At 56.0% G+C, this 24,137-nt stretch overlaps 1 protein-coding gene across 23 annotated transcripts in view; it reads left to right on the forward strand.

Moving 5' to 3' along the window:
* The window catches only part of MAPT (microtubule associated protein tau), a 73,033-nt gene that overhangs the window by 24,705 nt on the left and 24,191 nt on the right, over positions 1 to 24,137 (forward strand). For 15 of the 23 annotated variants that reach the window (XM_058675624.1, XM_058675621.1, XM_058675626.1 and 12 more), the window contains exons 2-5: positions 13,202 to 13,318; positions 18,785 to 18,871; positions 20,622 to 20,708; positions 23,010 to 23,075. In XM_058675624.1, coding sequence (XP_058531607.1) covers positions 13,219 to 13,318; positions 18,785 to 18,871; positions 20,622 to 20,708; positions 23,010 to 23,075 — 340 coding nt within the window. In that variant the 5' untranslated portion in view covers positions 13,202 to 13,218. The remainder of the gene's footprint in view (positions 1 to 13,201; positions 13,319 to 18,784; positions 18,872 to 20,621; positions 20,709 to 23,009; positions 23,076 to 24,137) is intronic. The other 8 variants (XM_058675623.1, XM_058675629.1, XM_058675641.1 and 5 more) reach the window with 1 other exon arrangement.

The raw sequence follows: 24,137 nt of genomic DNA on the forward strand, positions 1-24,137 counted from the left end.
AACCAGCACCCACATGGGCTAACAACATTGCAGTCCATGGCTTTATCTGATACAGCTCCATGCTGGTTCCTATATTTACTTTAAGCCATAAAATGTTAGATTAGAGAAGGTTGAAACAAACAACTATTTTTTTTTTTTTTTTGCTGCCTTCCAGTTGGAAGGACAACATGCCAATCACTGTGATCAGTGACCTGAGCTAACGCGAAGCTGCCGTATACTGTTCAGACTTGGCCCTCTTGGTTTGTGTCATGGAATGACCAGCATCATGATGTGCTGATGGGGACATTTAATAGGACATGTTAACATCTAAGTGAGGCTTACATTTATCTCTTTTTTCCAGAGGGTAATTTGCATTGTGAGTTTTAGTCTAAACTTGGGGCAATTTCTTCTTGGACACTAGCCCACAGGTGCTATGAGCCACATAGCTGGAAATGCATAGCCCGCTGGTGCCAATTCCAGGACCCCATGCCTCCTGCCAGCTCCTGGCTGATGAGACTGCGGTGACCAGCAGGTATGGATGGGAGCAGCTACCCAGGATGCTGTTCAGTCATCGTTTTTTGTAGAGACTGAATCCTGAGTGTGCGGAGCCTAGGGAGCCAGCCTCCCAGCAGCAGGTTTCTGTCTTCCAGTGCCCTTGATGCACTGGGCGATGTTGCACAGCTTGCTCAACCTCTCTGTTGCCACCTCTACAAAGTAGAGCCATCTTCCCCTCACCAGGCAGAAGGATCCTAGACCTAAGGCCATTCCCCCCTCTAAAAGGACTCTGACCCACTGAGCTCAGCAGCCACAGGTTAATAATTGGGAACAGCAAAATGGAGCACTTGGATCAGGTACTTGGGCCTGCTGTGCCCTTCTCTGGCTGGACAGACATGAGGGCCCTGGGCAGCTGGCCTCTGGAAGGCCCAGGCATCTGGGATTCCAGGCACAACTCACCAGAGTTTGGAACCTGGCATGTTGAGAGTCACCGCTTCCTACAGGCCTCTGTGTCCTCTTAGGGGTCCTCGCAGTACCAGGACTGTGAAGGGAGAAGCCAACTTCTCACTCCACCAGGAATCCAGCTCCCTTCCAGAAGCTTGCGTGGCAGTGGGGGGCGTGGAGCAGCAGGTGTGCGGGGAGCAGATGGCCATCCCTCAAATCCCTCTGTGTGCTCCCGACAGCCCAGGCCCTGGGAGCTTCTGTCCCTTTAGCATCGGAAAGAACTCCTGTACTGAAGCTGTGTCTGAACTCTGGCCCTTCCCCCTCGCCAGCTGAGGCCATATCACCTTTTTTTTTTTTAATTATTGGTTACATTGCATTATGTGACATAGTTTAATAGGCAGTGGGATTCCCCCCACCCCCCAAACCCCCCAACCTCCCCATGGTGGACTCCTCCACCCCGCTGCGTTACCACAGTTCAAATTCAGCTGAGGTTCTCTCATTGGAAGCATCTACCAGGCATAAAGTCCAGCATCATATTGTCCAGATAAGTTCATCTGTTGAATGCCTGATTGTTAAGAATCAGCCACTTATTAACAAGGTTGTAGTTGCCTTTCTGTATCTTCATTTATTCATCTGCTCAAGTGGTTGTACTAGTTCTCCAGTTGTGAATCGCTGCCAATCTCGCCACTTCCAGCTCGATGAGGTCATTGAAGAATCCATTGATTGTCATAGACCATCATAGAGTCTTTATCTGCCCAGTATTTCACTGAGGCCATATCACCTTAACTTGGAGCCATCAGCTGCAAAGCAGTGAGCACAGTACCTTCCCCTCTGGAGGAAAACCGGGATAGGGGCAAAAACAGGCAGAGGGGCACAGGGTTTCTCAGGGCCTGCCACGCAACAGGTGCACCCCTCTCCACCAACTGGGCCACCCCAGAGTGCTGGTTCCTGTTGGTTGCTTTGACAAGTGGCCCCAGATGCATGGTGTAAGCAGTGGGCTGTGGCAGCTGTGGCTCCGGGGTGCTACAGTCAAGGTGTTGGCATGGTTTGCTCCTTTCTGGAGGGTCCCTGGAACAATCTGTTTCCTTGCCTTCCCACCTCCTCAGGGTTGTGCACACTAATTGGCTCACAGCCCCTTCCACCGTCCCAGAAGCCCCTGTGACAGGTCACATCTTGCTTGCATGGTGTTGCTCCAACTCCAGTTCTCCTCCTCCTTTTCCTGTGATGAGCTTGGGCCCACCCTGGTCACCCAGACTGACCTGTCCACTCTCAGGTTAGCAATCATCATTCCATCAGTCACCCCAATTCCTCTTCTCTGCATGAATAACTTAGTTGCAGGTCTCAGGAATGAGGCATGGACACATTTCAGAGGTCATTATTCTCTCTGCCACATGACATGAAAATGATAGAAGATTTAATGATTAATCTGATGTTTTTAAAGATTTATTTATTTGAAAGGCAATGTGATGGAGGGAGAGAGAGAGGAAGACAGAAAGAGGCATTTTCATGCCCTGACTCACTCCCTAAATGGCTGTAGCAGCCAGAGCTGTGCCGGTCCAGGCTGAAGCCAGGAACCAGGAACTCCATCTAGGTCTCCCATGTGAGTACAAAGACCCAAGGCCATTGATCAGCCTCTACTGCTTTCCCAGGCTGTAAGCAGGCCATAAGCAGGATTGGAAGTGGGATAGCCAGGATATGAACCTGTGCTCACCGCACCAACCCCCTTAACTTATTTTTTAAAGCAAGGTCTGGGAAGGGTAGAATAAGCACACAGAATAGTTTCCAAATAATGTGGATTGGACTTGGCTGTGCCCTTGGCCACATCACTCCTCAAACTCTACCAGATCTCCCCAATCAGCTGCTTTTGCAGACAGCCCAGGCACAGCATTGTGTCCCATTTTATGTAATTGTTCACCTAAAACAAGCCTTGCCGCAAGTGTTTGGAAGTGTTTCATCCATTGGATGCTGCTAATAATGGACATATGTTTCTAGGTTCCCTGAAAGTTGCTGCCAGGTCCCAGGCCACGCGCCAACCAGGATGCATGGCTGTTCTGATCACACAGCTCTTCCTCTTGAGCTGAGAAGTCAGGTGTGAGGGTGGATCTTTAGGAAAGTTGTGACATGTCATTCATATTAAGCCACTGAGGACCAAGAGGCAGAGCAGGCACCCCCACTCCCCAGATGTCCCCAGCCACATCTCAGGGAACCCTGGGTTTCATGGGTGGCCTCAGAAAGTTGCTGTTACTGTATTTTCATGGAGCACCTATGCCGTGCAAGGCACTGGGCAAGGCCCTGTGTGGGTGGGGAAGTGGGCCAAGGGTTTGCACCCCCAGGAGCCTACAGTGTGCTGCGGAGACCTGTGGAGTGTGATGACCTAAATGTCGCATGGGGAAGGTCATGTGACAGCTGCCCCTGTCTCTGGGTGACACGGGTTTCCAGCCTGGTGCCAAAAGGGCTGTGCCCAATGGGCGGGGTCAAGGAGATGTGTGTGACTTCTTTGGATGCGAGCCTTTGGTTCCCTGAGGTCCCTGACGGGTGCCCCGAGCTGCCTCTGAAACTTAGGAGGAGGTGTGTTGAATACCACCGGCACCTGCTGGGAGGACCCACTGAGACTGCCTGGCAACCTCCCTGTGGCAGCACCTGCCTCCCTTCACTCATTCACCCTCTTCTCACTGCCCTGTCCAACTCTGTGTCTCCATGCGACTTTGTGAGCTTCTGGCTTGCCCATCTGGCAGGGTGCCCCAGGGCCCTAAAGCAGCAAAAGGGACCTTTGTCTTAACACTTCCCAGCCAAAGCTGGATTGACCTGCAGAGGGGAGCCGGACCACGCTGAGTCATGCCTCATTCTTGATTATTCCTTCTGAGCCACGCAGGTCCGTGCAGGATATGGAAGGGACATCTCTACTGGGATTTAGCAAAAGGAAGTAAATTTGATTCCAGGCCTCGTTTGCGACTTTTAGAGCTCATCTTCTTTCAATCAATACCATAAAATCACATACCATACCATAAATCACATACCATAAAATGCTTCACTCACAGTTCCAACCCAGTGCGCTTAGGATTCCTTTGTGGCCTTTCCAGACAACAGGGACAGCCCCGAATCATACCACATGCTTCGGGGGTCTCTGTGTTAGTGTCAGGTGCTCAGATACCAACCCCCCCCCCACACACACACACAGCATGTACCCGTTGGGTGCAGTGCTGTGTCATTTTTAAGTAGAATTTAATTTCCCATTGTGTGTCTTCATACTTTTTAAAGTTTGCTCCTTTTCCAAAATTTTTTTTTTTAATTTTATTTGAGAGAGACACAGAAGAGATACATTCCATCCATTGAGTCACTCCCCCAAATGCCCTCAACAGTCAGGGCTGGATCAGACCAAAGCCAGGAGTCTGGAGTCCAATTCAGGTTTCCAGCAAGAGTGGTGGGGATCTAAGTACTTGAGCCATCACCCCTGCCTCCCAGTGCATTAGCAGGGAGTAGGACTTGAACCCTGCACTAGGCTATGGGATGCAGGTGTTCCCGGTAGCAACACAGCCATTGCAGAATGCCTTCTTCCCACTGATTTTTTTTTTAAGAGTTGGAGGCGGAGAGAGAAATCTTCCACCGTCTCGCCTCCCCAAGGTTTGCAATTACCAGCACTGGACAGTGCTGAAGCCAAAAACTTTAACTGGGTCTCCCGTATGTGCAGCAGTGGCCCAAACTCTGCTGCTTTTCCAGCACATTAGCGAAGAGCTGGATTGGAAGTGGAGCTGCCAGGACTTGAGCTGGCACCCATATGGACGGTAGCTTTACTGGCTGTGCTATGGCACCAGCCCCTCCACTCTGCCTGCTCCCTGCATCTGTTTGCTCTGCTGCCTTCTTCCCAGAGATCTGGCTGTTGCTTCTGTCATGAATGTAAACCATGTCTGGGCTGTCTCTTGACACTATGAGGGATGATGAGCATTTTGCACTGAGCAGAGGCTGCTCCAAAAACAGTGCTCCAGGACCCAGAGCTTCCCACGCACCCTGGGTTCGCCTTCCTCCCTCTCCCTAGTCAGATCTCCTGTGTCCATGTCAGGATCCTAGGCCCTCCATGTCTGGGACCCCCTGCAGTGCTGACTGCTGCCTTCCGACTGTAAATGTAATTCGCATTCATCACACCGGCTCTTCCTGCTGCTCCCTGTGAGTCCCAGGGGAAAGCCCTCACCAAGGCCATCCTGCCGTCTGCAGGCATGTGTCTCCTGCATACACAGCTTTCTGTTCACACAACTTTCTTCCAACATCGCGGTGACCTCTTTAGCCAGTGTGGACACTTCCCCCTCATCCTCTTTCAGAGCAGCTGGCTTCACGCAGCGGGCACCAGGACACAATTTTGGCCCCGTCCCCAGTGCATCACGGGATGGGGGATGATCTCACAGGGGCCCCGCCATCTGTCCTGCCTGGCCTGAGGCTGCACGGGGAGAGCCAGGGGGTACCACGTGGCCGTGTCCTTTTAAACAAGAGCCCTCACAGAGCTGCCCTTGTCACAGTCTCTTTTTGGCTTCCAGGCGATTCTGTTGGAGCACAGTAGGGATTCTAAGACTCACTCCAGGCACCTCTCCAAACGCAGCCTGGGGTGGAACTTCAGTCTAATACAAGCCTCAGGCAGACCCAGGGGCCTACCAGGGGGTGGGGCTCTTAGCTATGAGAAGGCACTTGCTCTGAAAACACAAACAGGGCCCTTGAAGAGCTCTGCTAACAGAGTGGAGGTCAGGCTTCCCTGTCACAGAGGGTGGCCACAGCTGGCACCCACCTGCTGGCACATTTAGGAGCTGGCAGCCCTTTTAACCCGTTAAAGCCTGAGCTTTATGATGAGCAGGCTGAGGCTGAAGGGCTGAATCCCTCTGCACTGGTGCTAACTCTGGCCCTGAAGCTGCCACACAGAAGTGTCTGGCTGCTTCTGTCACTGAGAACTCAGGGTTGGCATTGGATGCAGCTGTTAGGATGCCTTCTAAGGTGCCTACATTGTGGCAACATGGGTTAAACTTCCACCTGCAATATCAGCATCCCAAATGAGTGCCAGTTTGAGTCCCAGCCACTCCACTTTCCATTTAGCTCCCTGTTAATATGCCTGAGAAAGCAGCAGAAGATGGGGCTTGAGCCCCTGCACCTGCATGGGAGACCTAGATGAAGCTCCTAGCCCTGGCTCTCATGGCCATTTGGGGAGTGAACCAGGGGATGAAGGATCTCTCTCTTTTTTCTTTCTCCCCACCTTTCAAATAAATCTCCAAACACCTTTCATATGCCCGTGTCCATATTGGAGAACCTGGGTTCAGTTCCCAACTCTGACTTTTGCTTTCAGCTTCCTGCTGATGCGCAGCCCAGAGGCAGCAGGTGCTGGCTGAAGTCCTTAGCTGCCTGCTAGCCCTGTGACCCAGGGAAAGAGCTGGATTTTGTTCTGGACCCCTGGTTTCAGCCCGACCCCATCCGGCTGCTATGGGCCCTTGGGGAGGGAAACAGCGAACGGAAGACCTCTGCCTTTGTTTCTGTGCCTTTCAGAGTGAATGGGGGGGAGCGAGCGAGCACTCGGGACGGGCATGTGTGGCCCTGGACTTGGCCACGTGCACTCCTCATGCTCTGTTTATTTTCTGACCCGCCGGGCTGGGCTGTGGTCAGGGCAGTCATTACTGAGGGTAACTGCTGATTAGTGACAGACTCCCCTGTCTCGGAGGATGTCCTCAGACTCAAAAAATAGAAATGAAAACCTCCTAAAATCTACTCTCTTCCTGCCTAATTCTCCTCTTCACTCCCCATCTTCTGTGTTGTCCCCAGCTAATGAGACGTCCTGGCTAGAGAACCCATGGCTGCTCCTTCCCTGGGGCCTTTCCCTCCCCCTACTCCTGGGCATGGAAAGTTCCAGGCTCTCTCTCTCTCTCCTCCATTACCTGCCCCATCTCCTGTGAGCCTGCCCGTTTGCCGTGGAACACGCAGGCTCTCTGGCCTTCTGACTTCCAGCTCCCCTGCCAGGTGTCCCCAGCAAAGACGCCATCTTGGCCCCTCATCTCCCCTGTTCACCTCATCCCTTTTCACCTCTATTTTCATCAGTCTCGTCACTCAGGCATCACAGTTTGCTCGTGTGCTGCCCCTACACATGCGCTCTCAAGGGCCCATGTTGCAGGTGGAGACAGCAGTTCAGAGAAAGATGAGGAAGGAAATATCACCCACCTCCCACAAAGCCTCGAACCCAGAACTTTTGACTCTTTATCTACCTAAATCACAGAGAGAGTTGAGTCGCACGAAGGTGAGGAGCCCCGGCTTGCCATTTGTGCCACTAACAGGGCTGGGCCAGGCACATTCCTGAGAGGAGCCCGGATGGGTAGGCGGGACTCCCGGAGCATCTCCAGGCATGAGGCCTGGCTTCCATGGCAAAGCCCCCAGTCCCAGGGGAAGCCACACCAGGCTCACCCCACCACCCCTCCTCCTGCCCTGTGCCACATGAGCCAGGTGCCTTCAGGAGCTCTCAGTCAGCCCCTAGGTGGCTAATGGAGGAGCAGGTGCTTCCAGGAACCCATGATGTTCCTTGGCAGGTCACCCATGGAAGTCCCTGAGAGACCTGAAGCCCGACGGTGGCCGGCTCTTCAGTGGACCCACATGATCTGAGCCAGCTCGCATGCCAGCAGACTTCCACAACCTAAGCTCAGCTTTCCAGCCAGTCAGCCACCACCAGGCTCCAGCCCCAGCTCTTTGCTGGCTGCCCTGTGCCTTGGTGCCAGACTGAAGTGGGGACAGCAAGGCCTTTGCTGTACCTTTGCTCAGTGTGTGTGGGATGACAGGACAGTGGTGGTCCCAGCTGTACCAGGTAGCTGTGAGACTAGATGAGAGAAAACATGTCAACAGGGCCTGGCACTAGGAATGCTTACTGCTGGGGGCCAGCGTTGTGGGAGTGTCCCATGGGAGCTAGGTGTGGGGGGTGTCCCACGAGAGCTGGGTCTGCAGACTGTCCTGTGGGAGCTGGGTGTGTGGGAGCCGGGTCCACTGGACGGTCTTCGTAGCACCCCCAGAGGCTCTCTGCCTTCTCCTTGGAGTCGCTTTACTAGAACGGCTTTCATTCTCTGCTTACAGAGTAAGAAAACTTGGCCAAACCCAGCATCTTGGCTTGCTGGGTCCTTGGGAGGTGGCCCCTTCATGTGCACCAGTGGCTCCGAGGTTGGGGTCTGTTTTGGGAAGGACAGTAGTGTCCAGGGGTATGACAGAGGCCCAGTAGCCCACCTCCTGCACCGTCGCAGGGCTGGCACAGCAGCCGCGGGCAAAAACTTAGCACCACAGGACTGGCTGGAGAAGGACGCATCTGAACAGCAAGGCATCAGGTGTGTCCATGTCTGAGCGCTGGGTGGCCTTGTCAGCAGCTAGGGAGAAGCTTTTAGACAAACAGAAAACCAGAACCTGCACTGAACCCCAGAACTGTGCCCATTCACAGCTGGTGGAGTGTCTCCCGGGGGGGAGGAGGGTGGGCCACCACACCCATGTGTGTGCCTAGCCAGCAGCTTCCATGCATAAACTGCTTCCATTCTCACTGTTGGCAGGATGCTGGTGGTCCTGTCTGGATTATTCTAATTTCTTCTCAACAGTGTCCATTTTTGGTGCCTCATCTCTTCACCTCATCTGCTGCCATTCTGATTGAAAGCTGGGTCCAACCAGGTTCTAGAACATTCTGTGGTGGGCTGCCATGTCTCCCTCAGAACTGGGTGCCACCTGTGGGGCGTGGGGGGTGGGAGGAGCATTTCCTCCTCGGATCCCCTCCCCCGCCCTGTAGGAACACCCCGTGGAGGGGGAGGGGTGTAGAGTACAAGGCTTTACTCAACACCCAGCACGGCCTTTGGCGCCTGAGGCCCCTGCCACAAAACATGGCCAGCTGCCAGGCCTCCCGGACCGTCAGCCTTGTCGCCATTACCCTCCCCTGGTGTGACCTTGAGCGGCCTTCCCAACTGGTCTCTCAGTTTACCGCCTGAGAAAGCAGGGGTCATCAGCTGTGGCGAGAATTCAGAGTCAGAGCCTGGGGGTGCCTGGCGCGCGGCCTCTGGCCTTGCGGGGAGACTTGCTTGCCACCCCACGGTGCTGGCAGCGCTCCCCTTCCCCAAGCCGCCTTGGCATGCCGGTGCAGAGTTCATGGTCAGGCTGGTTTGGCAGCCAGGTTTCCTCAGGCGCGGCCTGGGACACTTGGGCGGGCGTCTGGCGCCCCCTAGCGGGGGGTCGGCCCTCACAGCCCTAGAACGCCGAGCTCGGGCGGTCCTGAGGCGACCCCACTGACCCCACTGGTCCCAGCAGGCCAACCCAGGTCCGGCCTGGGCACGGCCTGACTTTCCACTCATTGTGGAAAGTCCATGATCCGTTACGAGGGTGGCAGTGTGACCCGGTTTTCCCTAATTGGCCGTGAGGGAAGCTGTGGTAGCCTTGGTTTTCCTCATCCAGAAAGTGGGGACAATAATGCCCTGTCCCATGGTGATGGTGTTCTAGGGATTCCCTCTGGGAAGCCTCTAACTCAAAATGACCTTGTCAGGGATCAACTCAGCAGACACTGTTAATCCCCTTCCCCCTCCCCCCAAGAGAATCTTCTGAACTGCTTACTGCCTGAGTCAGAAAGTGAGAAGGTGGGGGAAGGTGGCAGTGGAGAACGGCCCTTGGTTCTGTTTGGGGACACAGCGGAGGCCGGGGTGTTCCCTCAGGAGTCAGCAGGGCAGTGAAGTGGGATGCTCAGCTGACACTGGGTGGTATGTGACGAGCCCAGGTGGGCAGCAAGGCCAGAAGGAGAGAGGCTCTGCTGAGCCCCTCAGGTACTGCCTGGGGTCCTGTCCTGCCCACCTCACAGGCCCACAGTGAGCCAGACAGCAAGCAACTCCCCCTCCCCAGACAGGCAGTGGCTACCTCCAGGGTGGGCTAGAGGCCCAGGGCTCAGTGGGACCATCAGCCCATCCATCCAACGCCTGGAAGCTGGAGGCCTCCCTGGGAACCACAGGCTCACCTTGCACCCAGGGAGGACACTGGCCTTTGTGGGTCTGGAGGCCCCAGTCCCGGCCTTGGCAGAATAGAAAAGCAGCTAAGGGCTTCCTGGACCCTGCAGCCTCTTCCCTGGACACCCCTGTCCGTGCCCAGTGCTCCTTCTGCATTCACCCCAGGGTCAGCGCTCTCAGAAACCAAGCCTGGTGAACTCTGTCTTCAGACTCAGGCTCGGGTGCAGTGTGGCCAGGTCCCAGCTAGGCACAGAGGAAGCCAGTGCATGGGAGCCGGAGAAATGAGCCTTAGGGGCTTAGGGCATCTTGCTGAGGTCAGGATATTGCTTTGGGCCCAACACTGTGCAGGCGCCAGCTCAGTAACTCACTTCCATTTTATGTTGTGTGAATTTAACTCCAAGGCATAAAAATGAGAGTATAATGTTGTGGTATGGTGAGCTACACCACCGCCTGCAACATCCCATGTGAGTCCTGGCTGCTGCTCCGCTTCCATTCCAACCCCTGGTGATGTTCCTGGGAAAGCAGCCGGGGATGGCCTAAGTGCTTGAGCCCTTCAACCATGTGGGGAGACCCTACTGGAGCTCCTGACTCCTAGCTTTGGCCTGTCCAGCCCTAGCTGTAAGGGCCCTTGGGGGAGTGAACAAGCAGGTAAAATATCTGACCTTGTCTCGCATGCTTTCCTTCTGTCACAGTCTCTGGTTCCCCCAACTCTCTCTTTTACTCTCTCCTCCAGGCATGTTTGTCTACTCCTCGCCCTTGCCCAGCCTCAGGTGTGACTAGGGTGGGGCCCCCTGAGGCACTCGGCAAGCCCCTCCCCCTCCTGGGCGTGAGAGGGAAGGCACAGACCCTGGGTGCCTCTGCTCCTGGCCTCTCGTTGTTCCCAAGGAAGTCCAAGCCTGGCCCTGGGTTCCTAGGTGGCCACCTTGGAGCCCTGCATTGGGAGGAGGGGAGTTCTGGGGAGGTGGGACAAGTGAGGTGAGGTTCACTTTGCTGCGTGTGTCCCTGCTGGCCCTCTCCAAGGACTCAGGGAGGAGCGACCATCCCACATGTGGCCCAGGCTGTGTTTTTATTCAGCCCACCTCCTGCAGGGGTCAGGTGTGCAGCTGTGCTTCAGGTGCCCTTAGTCCACTTCTCCAGAGAGCACAGGAGGAGCAGGAGGAGGTGTTCAGCGAGGGAGGAGGTGACCCTGGCTGCACGCCATAGCTACCTGATTCCCCCTCCACACACATACACTCCTGGGCCTGGGCTGCAGACTCCCTGCTGTGCCACGACACAGGCCAAGTGGGTCCACTGAGCATAGGATGTCAACATTGTAGCCAGGGACCTGCAGGTGAGATTTGGGTGGTCACAAAGCTCCTCCCTCTGCACCCAGACCTGCGCCCATCCCTGGCTCTCGCGGGCATTTGGGGAGTGAGTAAGCAGGTGGAAGATCTCTTTCTCTCACTTTCTCCCCCTCTTTGCCTTTCAAATAAAAGAAAAATCAGTTTTACACAAATCTAAAACAGCATTATTTGGGGGTGATGTGATCTGGTTTCCCTCAGTGTGAAAATTCTCCCTCTCTGGGCAGGGAGCACACTGCACCACATGCTGTGGTTTAAAATCCCGGTGGAAGTCTGACAAGACAGTAGAGTAAGTTTTCCAGAGCCTCTTGCCTGAAGCAAACTCACAGTTATCAAAATACAGTACCAGGAGGTGGTGTTGGGGCAAAGCAAGTAAAGCTGCTGCCTGCAACGGTTCAAGTCCCAGCTATTCCACTTCCAACCCAGCTCGTTGCTAATGCACCTGGGAAAGCAGCAGAGATGGCCTGGGTACTTGGGTTCCTGTCACACATGTGGGAGACTCAGAGGAAGCTCCTGTTTCCTGGCTTTGGCCCAACTCAGCCCCAGCCACTATGATCATCTAGGGAGTGAACCAGCAGATGGAAAATCTCTCTCCTTTCAAATAAATAAGTCTTTTGGGCCCAGTACAGTAGCCTAGCAGCTAAAGTCCTCGCCTTGAATGCGCTGGGGTCCCTTATGGGTGCTGGTTCTAATCCCAGCGGCCCTGCTTCCCATCCAGGTCCCTGCTTGTGGCCTGGGAAAGCAGTCGAGGACAGCCCAAAGCCTTGGGACCCTGCACCCATGTGGGAGACCCGGAAGAAGCTTCAGACTCCTGGCTTCGGTTTGGCTCAGCTCTGGCCATTGCGGCCACTTGGGGAGTAAATCAATGGATGGAAGATCTTCCTCTCTGTCCTCTTCTCTGTATGTCTGGCTTTTCAATAAAAATAAATAAATCTTTAAAAGTAATGCAAATTAAGGTTGGCAGCAGAAAATAATATTTAAAAGAAGCAAAGATCCTCTACAAGCAGGAGGGTGTGGCCCAGCTCCCTCCCTCCTACTGACCCCAACCCAATTTTAATGTCTATTCTGACATTTTTCTCAAATCTGCTTCTCCAGTCTAACTGCTCCTGTCACCTCTTGTCCCGGCCAGGACATGGCAGTCACTTCCCTTCTAGCTGACCCTGCCTGCCTGCTGCCAAACTAGCCTTGGGCACCTCTGTGAGGGTTCTCCAGCTCATGGGCAAAGTCCCAGCCGGGTGCCTGGCCCATGATGCTCCCCATTGGTCACAGGATGGGCAGGGGGTAGGCAGTGCTGGCAGGTGCAACAGGGCTAGTGGGAACAGTGTGAGTCCGAAGGAAAGATGGCACCGTCTGCACAATGCCACCTCTGACTTCGGCTCACGCCTGTTTGCTGCCATTGAGACACATTTGAGCCCAGCGGGCACTGAGCATCATCAGGCTGGTACTGAGCCTGGCCTGTCATTGGGCGCGTTTGACCCTCTCCTGCCGTGGACGGCTGACGGGGTGTGTGTACAGTGGCTTGCGGTGGGCATGATAGGGACCCTCCCCAGCACAAGCTTCAACATATCCCTATAGTGGGGGTCTTGGGACACCCCAAGGTGAGCAGAGCCTGGAGAGCGGTGGCATGCATGGGTCTCTGGCTTCCCACACCTGCTCCCAGCCTCCTTGGGGTACACCGCTCTCTCCCAAACCCAAGACTTTGAAACACAGGTCCCTGTCGGACTGGGGGCAAACCAACCTCAGGGGTTGAGCCGGAGTGGGATGGCCCCTCCTGAGACTTGAACTGCCCACGGCAGCAGGGTTTCCCACCAAGGGGATCATATATGGCCAGGAAAACAGTTCTCCCATGTATTGCCCATCTCCATGGCGTTAGGCCCAGCCCCATCAAGGGTGTTCTGGAGCCCATAGCAGCGCCACCTGCTTCCCGACCCCTTGCTCCTCAGAAGCCGGGCCTTCATCACCATCCTCTTTCTCCAGGTGACCGGTGAATCAGCATGGCTGAGCCCCGCCAGGAGTTGGACATGACAGAAGACCAGGCTGGAGGCTACGCCCTACACCAGGACCAGGAGGGCGACACGGACCCCGGCCTGAAAGGTTAGTGGATGGCCACACACACACACAGAGGGCCAAGAAGCACAGGGGGCACAGCCGAGTGCCCCTCTGGCAAGGACTGGCGGGAAGGGTCCTATCCAGGTGTGTGTGTCCAGGAGTTTTCCATGTCACCAAGTCTGGTTGCCAAAAAAGTGAGGCTCCCTGAATTGAAAGGGGCTGAGGTCACTCCGCACAGGAGGTGATGTGACATCATCATGGCTGGAAGTCTGCCCCATAGCCAGGGTGGCAGGGTCTGGTCCCTCTGCATGGAGTGCCCCGAGTCCTTAGTCACAGCTCCGGTGCTCCCCAGCATGACCTGCACACAGCTCCAGTGCTTTTATCTCATCCTCCACCAGGCTTATCTGCCCCTATTGGGAAAAGGCCATGGGCTCTGGGATGCCCAGCCCTGCTACCTATACATACTGTGCCAACGCTGGGCCTGGTTGGAAGGCCATTGTGCTACCAGCACTCCCGCTCTGACCCCCATGTTCAGAGGTCTGGACTCACAGTTGGTCTGGAGTGCTGGATGGCACCACAAGGCACTCATCCCTCCCTGCACTGCCCCAGGCTTCCTCCTCTAAGGAGAGGTACAGGGACTAATTTCCTTGCTCTTCTTTCCACTTGAGATAGCGAAGCACCTCACAGCCTGGGGCTGGGGGCTGCAGGGACTCCATGTGGGAGGTGACCTCTGCTGGAGGCATCAACCTGGGAGGGTCCCTGCAACATGTGTGGTCCCCAGTGACTCCTGGGTGTGGGAAGTAGGGGCCCCCAGCTACATTTCGGCAGGAGATATCTCAGGTCTTGGCGGGGAACCTGTGCCAGTCTGTGGAAACACAAAGGTGCTGGGGTAAAATCAGCTTTCCGATTTGGGGCAGGGAAGGCAGTCTTCATGAGGGCAGGGCACAGGAGGTGTAGGTGCAGCTTCCAGCCAAGCTCTCTGCCTGTGGCAGTGTTCAGTTCCAGAGTGGGAGGTTGGAGGGTTGGGGCAGGAGGGAGAGGGCTTTGGCCTCTTTTGGGTTGAGCCACACTCCCCACAGCGGGGCTACCTGAGCTAGGCAATTCGTGACCTCCATTTTCCCACCTCCTTTGCCCACCTCCCACCCCAGCCCTGACTGCCACAGTCCCCTCTCTTTTCCTTTCCCTGGCACCCAGGGTGTTAGGTGAAGGGAACTGGCCCCCATGACTGCTCTCAGCTGCTGCCCTCCCCAGAAGCTCATTGCTGCTGGGTTGGGGTGGGCAGGGAGATCAAGGAGTTCCCTCTAAGCCTATGTGCAATGAGCTGAGGGGGAGCCTCTCCCCCCCTGCGGGTGTCCGGACCTGGGGAACAAAGCTAAAAGCACCCTGCTTGAAAAGGCAGCAGCTGGGAGCACTTGGCTGGCGGCCAGGGGTTATCACCGCCAAGGTTCCCCAGGCTCACAATGGTAGAGGACCTGGCTGGCTTGTGGCACTCTAAGGCAGACCTCCACTCTTCCCTGTCACTTGGCTCTCACAGATAGAATCCGGGTTCCAATGCAAAATACCAAATTCTACACCCTAAAAAAAATTTAGAGGCAGGACAATCTGATTAAAAAGGGACTTTAAGTGTGTTATATGCTGAGACAAATTCACCAGAATCATTCTAGGAGTTTCCAGTAGACTGGACATGGAATGTTCTCTTATATACTAACTTCACAGTCTTTCTGCAAATCTAAAACTATTCTAGACTAGCAAATTCACTTAAAAGAATGCTTCCCTTGGTCCTGGCATGATGGCTCAGTGGCTTAACCCTCACCTTGTAAGCACTGGGATCCCAAATGGGCACTGGTTCATGTCCCAGCTGCTCCAGTTCCCATTCAGCTCTCTGCTTATGACCTGGGAAAGCAGTAGATGATGGGCCAAAGCCTTGGGACCCTGCAACCATGAGGAAGGCCCGGATGAAGCTTCTGACTCCTGGCTTTGGATCAACTCAGCCCTGTCTGGCCGTTGCAGCCATTTTTGTGAAGAAGAAAGAACAAACTCACTCAGTTACTTGGGCCTCCAAGCTGCTCATAGTGTGCTTGTCTGAGCCACTTCCCTTCCTTAACCTGAAACATCATACCCAGGAGGCTGGAGTATAAGACGCCTGGAGTGCCGTGCCAGGTGTGATCCCAGCTCGGGCTTCCGGCTCCACTTCCTGCCAGTGCAGACCCTGGGAGGCAGTGACCATGGCTCAGGTAATAGGATTCCTGCTACCCACACGGGACAGCTGTGTTGAATTCCCAGCTCCTGCCCTCAGTCCTGGCCACCGCAGACATGTCAGGAGCGCATCAGCAGATGGGACTTCTCTCCCTCTCTGTCCTTCAGATAAACCAACTTTAAAGGGAAGTTTGTACATGAAATCAGGGCTGGGAGTTTGACACAGTGGCTGAGGCACTTCTTATTTCCTGGCCAAGTGCCTTGGTTCAAGTTCTGGCTCCTCTCCTAATCCCAGCTTCTAAATTGTGGGTCCTGGGGGACAGAGGATGATAGCTGAAGCCCTGCCATCCACATGGGTTCCTGGCGTTTGGGGAGTGAACTGGTGGATGAAAGATGTGTATGTGTGTGTGTGTGTGTGTGTGTGTGAACAAATATGTCTGCCTTTCAAAGATGATGGAAAAAACAAAGTCAAAAAACACAATCAGAAGTTCTGTGCTCAAACATATATAATGCAAAATTTTAAGTGACTCAACACTTAGAAACGCCCAACAAAGGAATGCATGTGAAGATACTTTGCTTATCCAAAGATTGTTTCCCAAGAAAGCAAGTGATTTTCAGAGTTCTCATCAAATTAATTTCTTGCCACTGAGGGTGGGAAGTGAGCTATTTCTATAAGGGAGTGATGATTTGACTTCACAGAAGGTGTCGCCTTACTAACAACACTTAAGTGAAAAAAGACTGTTTTGAATATTGATGAGAAACACCAGGACAAATAAAAATGAAACGTGGAGGATGAGACGGGTGAAAGCAGAAGAGGGCTTCCTTAGGAAAGATCAGTTAGTTGGTAGAATGATGCACTCTAGTGAATCGAGCTATTGAGGAATAATCTTGGGATACCTCTGGGGAAGCGTTCAACTGGGAGTTCCAGCAAATGTCTCCTGTATGGTCCTGTGTTCTGGAGCAAGGTGCTGCCTCCCAGGACACCCCTGCTGGCTTCAGGAGGAGCTGCTGTGTGTGTGGGGGGCGGGGCGCCTTTGAGTGGCCGTGGCCACAGCCAGGTGTCCAGAGCTGGCCTCTGGACCAGGGATGTGGAGAGTCTGATTTCAAGGTGCACTTCAACTCCACATATGCCTTTTTTTTTTCACCTTCTCCTTGTTTACACTCAGAACTAGCCCCAGACTGGCTCTGGGACTGCTCCCCATCCCCCAAGACTTACTCAGAGTTCCACTATGCCTCCCATGACCCAAGAGAACTCGCCACTGAATGCCCCAGGTGCACCTGCAACTGCACCAGTCCAGGCCGTGTCCCCATCCCAGGCCACCCCCGGTATTTCTGTTGTTGGTGATCCTGCCATCATGACCCTGGCCAGTCCCACTACAGCCTTCATAGAACCTTGGATACCTCACCCATGGCTTATCACCTCCTGCCATCCACCGAGGGCCAGCAGCCTCTCCTGAGGGCAGCGCTCAGTGAGCCAGGCCTGGCCCCAGCTTTGGGAGCTGAAAGCAGGTTTTACCTTTCACGAGGTGGAAGCAGTTCTGTCCTCCTTGCATGGGTTTTCCATCTTCCAGGTGTCACACTTCAGAAAAGTGGCTAGAAAAACAAGAGGGGAAGATGGACACTGCAGAGTCCTTCCAACTGAGTTCCTCCCATTCAGATATTTTCCAGAATGTTCTGTCCAGTGACTTGATTTCCTTGTCTCGCCAGAGACCATCTGTCTCTTCGGTGCAGTAGGATGTCATGATCGGCACCCTAGAAGCAGTACCCAGGTTGCTGTTGGTTCACCCAGGTCTGGCCAATACCATGCCCCCTGCAGGGGTTTCTCACAAGCCAGGCACTGCTCCGGCCAGCGGAGCCAGTAACGTGGACAGGGAGAGGGTCTGGGGATGAAGCACCAACAGGAGACCAGTGAATGTAGAAGTCTCTCCAAAGTCTCTTCTTTATTACTCCTTCACCTCTCCTTATATACCCTTCCTCCAAAGTCCTTTAGCCAAGCAACTGGATACAACTGAGTCCAGTTAGTCTGTTTCAGCCTCTACTTCTGCTGTAGTGGCAAGCCCAGTTCCTGTTACTGCTCAGCTTAATGAGCCCTATTAACTTCTTAGCCCACAACAAGGTCCGACACATGTAGCTTCAGATAAGCTTTAAGCCATTTCCTGCTCACCAATGGGTGGCGCTGGATCTATGACCATTTTACACAAGGAAACTGAGGCAGAGAGGCAGGTTGGGGAAGTTGTCGGGAGCACATTCCTGGCAGCTGTGTGGTGGGCGCATGATGGGGGCCCCATGTGCCCTCCACGCTCCAATCTACACTGTGAATGGGATAGCTAGGCAGCAGCTGAAACCCCATTAGCCATCCAAGGCAGGGGGGTGGGGTGGGGAGGAGTGTGCCACCTGAATTTCCATAGGCTGAGGCTGAGGAATCCCACATCTGGTCACCTGTCCCTCTGACCCATCATAATCTGGATCCATCCAGTCCTGTGCCTGCCACCCAATTGTCTGCTATCCCAGTGCGCACCGTGACTGTGATGGCTGTGAGCATGGTCCACGGGGTGTCAGCCCTAGTGGAAGCCCCAAATTGTCCCCCTCCCCGTTCCAGATCCCTGGATCCTTCACAGGGGGAGAGCTGGTCCCCACGGGTAGCCTCTTCCTGCCAGCCAAGTGCCTTCACCCCTGCTCACTCTTGCGGTCCTTCCAATAGCTCTGGGAGGAGGCAGGTGGAGCTGCCGTCCTCGCACCCATCTTGTACAAACTGAGGTCCTGAGATGGAGTCCCAACCCACATGCCTGGGGAGAGATGGAACAGGACAGGTTCATCCAAGCGTCAGCCCAGCCCAGCCCACCTGGGCTCTAGCTGCCATGGCAGCCTGGCTGCTTGGGCCCAAGACTTGCCCTTCTCTGAACAGTGGGCCCTGCAGGTCACGCTAGGTCGGCTAGCCTTTTTATCCCGGGGACCTCACGCACAGCTCCTGCAGGTCAGGCTCCAGGCAGGTCATGACCATCTGTGTTGTACAACCTGGGCTCACTCAGCACAGCAATGAGTGGGGCATTGTTCTCTCGCAGCGGGGTTGGCCGGCATGTCAACGTCCCTGTGGCCGCTCAGTAATGAAAGCAGTTTCTCCACCCACCAAGAGCTGACACACAGCAGTTTCGTCTTGGTCCTGGTGTGTGCGGGGGGGGGGGGGGGCGGGGGGGAGACAGCCCTCCTTGGGTCCATCATGCGGCCGTGTTCCTGCTCCCTGGGTTCCACGCGCAGGGCCGAGGGGGCCATCGGGCTGAGGCAGCCGCTCTGAAGGGCTCCTTGTGTATGTTCCAGAGTCTGCCCTGCAGAGCCCCGCTGATGATGGATCTGAGGAACCAGGTTCTGAGACCTCTGATGCTAAGAGCACGCCGACAGCCGAAGGTGGGGCCCCTCCTCTCGTGGCTTCTCCCTTCAGACAGGCACCCCTGCCCCCATCTCCATGCGCACTGCAGCCTACGCTTGGCCATGTTCGCGCCTCCCCTCCTGCTTCCTCTGCTGCTTCCACTCTTGCGGGCTGTGAGCCACATCCACTTGGGGTGCTTTGCAGGATGGGGCTGCAAGACATCGCTGGAACACATGTGCATCGCGGGGCTGTGCGCCAGGGCAGCCTCATGGGTTCCCTGTACCACAGCAGTCACCCTCCCATGAGCTCCCAGGAACCACCCCCCCAACACACAGCCACCCTCATTCTGCCCTCTGGGACCACCAGAGCCCAGAGCAGCTGTTTGGCCCTGGCCGAGGGAAAGAGCAGGTCCCAGTTTATATCTGGTCTTGATTTAGTGGGCTTCATGTAGGGGGGCTTCGGTGTGGGCCACACTCCTCACCCGTGCTCTGCAGACATCCGGTGTCAGGGGTACTGGGTCCTGACTGACCACCCTTTCATGTCATGTGGTGGGGGGGTGGGCAGACCTGGGTTACGGACCACATCGCACGGTGGAGAGTCCCGTGGTGAGACGCCGGCCCCGGGCCACAACTCTACAGTGTGCTTGTCTTTGCCTCGCTCTTCCCAAGTGGGTGCATGGCTGCCTCCTGCCTGCCAGACACCTGCTGCACTTCTGCCCGTTGCATATGCCCTCCGCAGCCCCTGAAACCCAGTGTGTTTCCGATGCACTAGGAAAGCAGATTTCTCTTGCCAGAAGACTCCGTGTCACTGGTCCAAACAGAGTGTCATGACCACCCCTTCTTGCTGCAAGGGAGGCGGGGGCAACAAGCGCTTTGAGAAAGAGGCAATCAAGCTGGGTGGGTGTGCAGGTGGCCTTTGGGTGATGGGTTCACCGAATCTGCCCCATGCTCCCCTGGTGGTGCGGGGGCTGTGGGCCTTGCTCTGGGCGCTGGAACCAGTGTCTACATACATGGCTATCATGTATCGCAGGTGGCTTGGCACGCAGGTGCCCCCTGAAAGGGCCGGCATGGTGCTCTCCGCTGCTACATCTCCTACGCTCTCCTCCTTAGCACCAGTAACTGGAACCATTTCCTGCTTGTCCTGTTAGGGCAGTTTCGTCATCTGCAGCACTAGGCTGGGCCTAACCCTTCGGGAAAGGTCTCTACCCTGCATGTGCGTGCGCTCCCCTCGCAGGGAAGGGGCGGGAGTGCACGGCTCGGCTGCCGTGGGCGGTTCCTTGGGCTCACCCGGCCGGCCAGGGAGGACTGCCGGCTCCGAGGTGTTAGCTCTGTCCCGCCCGCGGTCACGCAGCCTCCCCTGAACAGCTTGCACCTGCCCCGCACCAGACGGAGACCTGTGGTTAGGGCGTGGGAGGGTAGGCTGTTGGCACAGGAGGACACCGCAGCGCTTCCATTTTGTGGAAGAGGAGAATGAAGCTCAGCGCCTTCCCATAAAGCCCTAGACGCATCCTAGAGCCCCATTCTGTCCTCCCGGGAAGGGTCCTCTGGACCCCAGCACACCTGCTTCGGCACGCGGCGACGCCCCTGCAAGCTGTTCGGCCGCGGTGTGTGTGTGCGCGCGCGCGCGCGCTGGGCTGCCGGCGTCTCCGAGGGTGGGGGTGCCCGGCAGCGGCGGTTGCTTTCCTTGCATGTGGCGGGGGTGCGCCTGCTGCCGCTCCCGCACGAGCCTCGTTCCGGGCACCGGGGCTGCGCGCCTCGCGCCGCTGAGGCCGCTCTCGGTGGTTTCCAGACATGACAGCGCCCCTAGTGGACGAGAGAGCTCCCGGCGAGCAGGCCGCCGCCCAGCCCGACGCCGACATCCCCGAAGGAACCACAGGTGAGGGCGGCTCCGCAGGCCCCCGCCGCGGGCCGGGCTGCCTGCTGCCCAGACAAGCCTGGCGTGGAGGTTCCCCCACCCCGGGGAGGCAGGGCAGTGAACACACACCGGCTTCGGAGCATCTGGGGCGACGGGAGCTCTGCGTCAGGTCCCTGCCTGTGTGGCCGCCCTGGTCGCTCCGGAGCGCAGTCTGGGGCGCTCTTCACACCCGCGCGCAGCTTTCTGCCTGCCCCACGCCGCCAGCACTGGGCGCAGCTGACCAGGCCTTGAGAGGATGTTCGAGGTAGTGTGGGCTCCAGGCCTACCTGCTCAGGGCAGGTGTGGCACTTGCCTGCGGCACCCACAGAGCATCACACAGACTGCCACCTGCCGCCTAGGGTCGCCAGGACAGGACAGCACTTCCCGCAGCCACTGCTGACTTCCCATTGGGGCTCAAGCTGAGACTCCAACACAAACAGCTCTGCTGCCCAAGTGTGCCCAGGCCACAGTCCTTGCGCCCACTGTGGAGGCCAGCAGTATCTCCAGGGCTAATGTGTCCAAGATGCGCCTGTACAGGGACATCAGTGTCATCCTTGCGCTTGTTTTTCCAGTTAATCCATGGGGAGGCTTTCCTGGCTGGGAGGAAGGGGCATCCTCCCAGGGCACGTGAGGACTGTGGAGCAAGCCCCTGGCCAGGTGGTGGGGACCCTGGCTCTGTGTCCTGCTGTCTGGCACAGTCTTGCGTGGGCAATTAGCCTGACTCTGGGATGGGAGTATAGCTGATTCTGTCACTCTGAGGTGGTTAGAAGGGCCTGAGTCTGCAGTCGCAGAAGCGGCTGCACCTGGGGGGTGCCGTCCAGGTTGCACCTGCAGGGGTTCGGAACTGGCTGCACCTGCCCTGAGCTGTCTAAGCTACAGCCTCCTGTGTAGCCACCTCTCTACCCTGCCAGGGTCACACAGGGTGACAGCCTTGGGTCTCTGGCTCGCACCAGCCCAGGCCATGGCCCCTGCTGTTACCAAGGCTTGGCAATGACCCAGGAATGCCCCTTCCTGTCCTCTGTTACCAGGACCCCATGGCCATTCAACTGGCCTTGCTGTCATTGACTGCACCTGTCTCTTGTTTTTGTAACCTGGTCGGAGACGCGGAGGACCAACCCCAGGTGCTGTGCTCCTGGAAAGTTGACCCAGCTTTCGTCTGCCCTTTTCTCACTGTCACCTTGCAGCCAGCACAGTTTACGCTGCCGGAGCCCCCACAGCAGCTATTCCAGAACAGCCACCACACTGAGTGTCTCTGGGGACACTGTGCCTCAGAGCTCCTTGCTTTGGCCTCCCCTGTGTTCTCTGTACAGGCCTGGGCCGCCGTGGCAGTCCCGGCTCCTGAATTTTCACATGCTGGGGTGATAGCAAGTCTGGGTCCCAGCCAGTCCCTCATGGGCACTCTGAGAGCCGTCTCCCATCGGGCACTGTCCCATCCTGCAGCTTGCTTCTGTGCCAGGAACTAGGTGCATGGCCACTGGCCATTGGACACCTGCCATCCTCGCCCTGCAGGGGCGGGGTAGGAGGAACTCCTACTGTTCTGTGATGGAGGAATTGGGATTCAGGCTTTAGAGCAAGTGGCTTCAAGGACTCCTGATGAAGTGGGAACATTTCTCAATATTCTTTGTTTGGAGCCAGTTGTGACACCCCGAATGGGAGCCCAGGACACCCCATAAGCTGCAGCCAGGTGGCATGTGTTCTGCACACACCATCAGCAGGTTGCGCAGTGGGGTGGAGGGCAGGAGTTTGACAGCCTTGAGGCACCTGCTATGTTGCAGGCACCTGCTAACCTCTTTCACTCAAACTCAATGGCCTCACCATCCTTTCATAGCACAAACCAGCTTCTTCCCTTGGGGTTCTGAACAAGTCCGCGGAGGCCCTGCGAGGCCCATGGATCCGGGTGCCCAGGCCTGAGCCTGGCTGTGTGACTCCACTGCCAACTATGCCTCCCCTGACCCCTCCATCCTTCCAGTATGCTGTGGGGTGTGACCGAGCGTGCGTCCTAGAAGCGTGCATCCTAGAAGAGTGGGGCTGGGATTGCGGGGCAGGTCTGCTCTTCTGGATCACAAAATGTGCAGGTGTTGTGGCTTCTGTCCAATGGAACCTCTGTCCTCGCCGCCCCCAGTGGCATCGTTTGCCGTGGAGCCCGACTGGGCCCCGCAGTGCTTGTGGGCGGCCCTTCCCTTGTGGTGTACTTTAGGAGAGGCCCGAGGCCCCAGAGCCCCGTGTCTCCCGTCAGTAACTGTGTCTGCTTTCGTCCTCCTCACCTGCCAACGCGGGCCCTAGCTGAAGAAGCCGGCGTTGGAGACACCCCCAATCTGGAAGACCAAGCTGCGGGACACGTGACTCAAGGTCAGTGTGCTGCAGGCGCGGCATTGGGGGAGGCTGGCAGGAAGGCAGGGAGCCTTCAGGCAGGGGGTGTCAGTCTTGGAGAAGATGTGTCTTGGTGTCTTGTCTGGGGGTGTCAGTCTTGGAGAAGATCGGCCATACAGGTCTATGCAGGCCGTTTCAAGAGTTCGTGGAAAGTGAACTTCAAAGATAAATAAATCTTGGGGCAGAACATTTTGAAAAACGAGAATTAGAGGGGTGTTTGCAAGGTCCCCGGGAAACGTGGATTGAGAAAAACCTATGCATGGATTGAAAAGTATTTTTCACCCAAGCAAACTCATGCCATCCTGCCCACAAATGTGTTGAAATGCCTTCAGAGAAAGCGCCCTGGCATTTTTGTTTTCCCTTTTGAAAAAAGTGGTCAGTGCCTTGCAGGAAGCTGGCCCTGCCAGGCAGGGAGCTGAGAGTGGCTGGGGTGAATGACACAGCCTACAGGCTGCCCTCAGGCATCCCCTTAGTGGAACTCGCTCCTGGGCAGCCCTACACAGATGGCTGTGTTCTAGAAAAACAGTCTTGTGCAATCATTGGTCACACATATTTTCACACCTAACACTCCCAGCAGTCCCCGGGTATAGGCAATGGACATATTGGGTACAGATGCCCTGGGGCAGGGTTTATTTTGTGTCTTATCTCAGGTGAACTTAACAGCCTAGAGCTAAGATGAAAGCTTCTAGAAGGCAGAAGAGCTGAGAGGAGGACCTGTTCTTTATCTCCAGAAAGTGCCAAGGGATTTGCCAGGTCTTCTGGGATTGCCCTTGGGGCTGTCTGCCTCGAGGAGACCCTGTGCCCAAAGAGGGGTCTCGGGGAGGTGTTGTGAGGCTTATCCCCTACCCCTGTTCTTGCAGAGCTGGAGGGGCGTCCCTGCCCCATGACTCCTGTTTGCCTCATGGGGGCAGGGGGTGGGAAGCCAAGAGCTTTGAAAGTGTCAGGAAGAGGATATGCACCATGGGACCCATCTCTGTGCCAAGCTGGAGCACCCAGCGCTTCTGGGCACAACCTCTAGAGCTGGTTATCTGAACCAGCTTT

This window comes from Ochotona princeps, chromosome 17 (assembly GCF_030435755.1).
Source record: "Ochotona princeps isolate mOchPri1 chromosome 17, mOchPri1.hap1, whole genome shotgun sequence".
Classification (NCBI taxonomy): Eukaryota; Metazoa; Chordata; class Mammalia; order Lagomorpha; family Ochotonidae; genus Ochotona; species Ochotona princeps.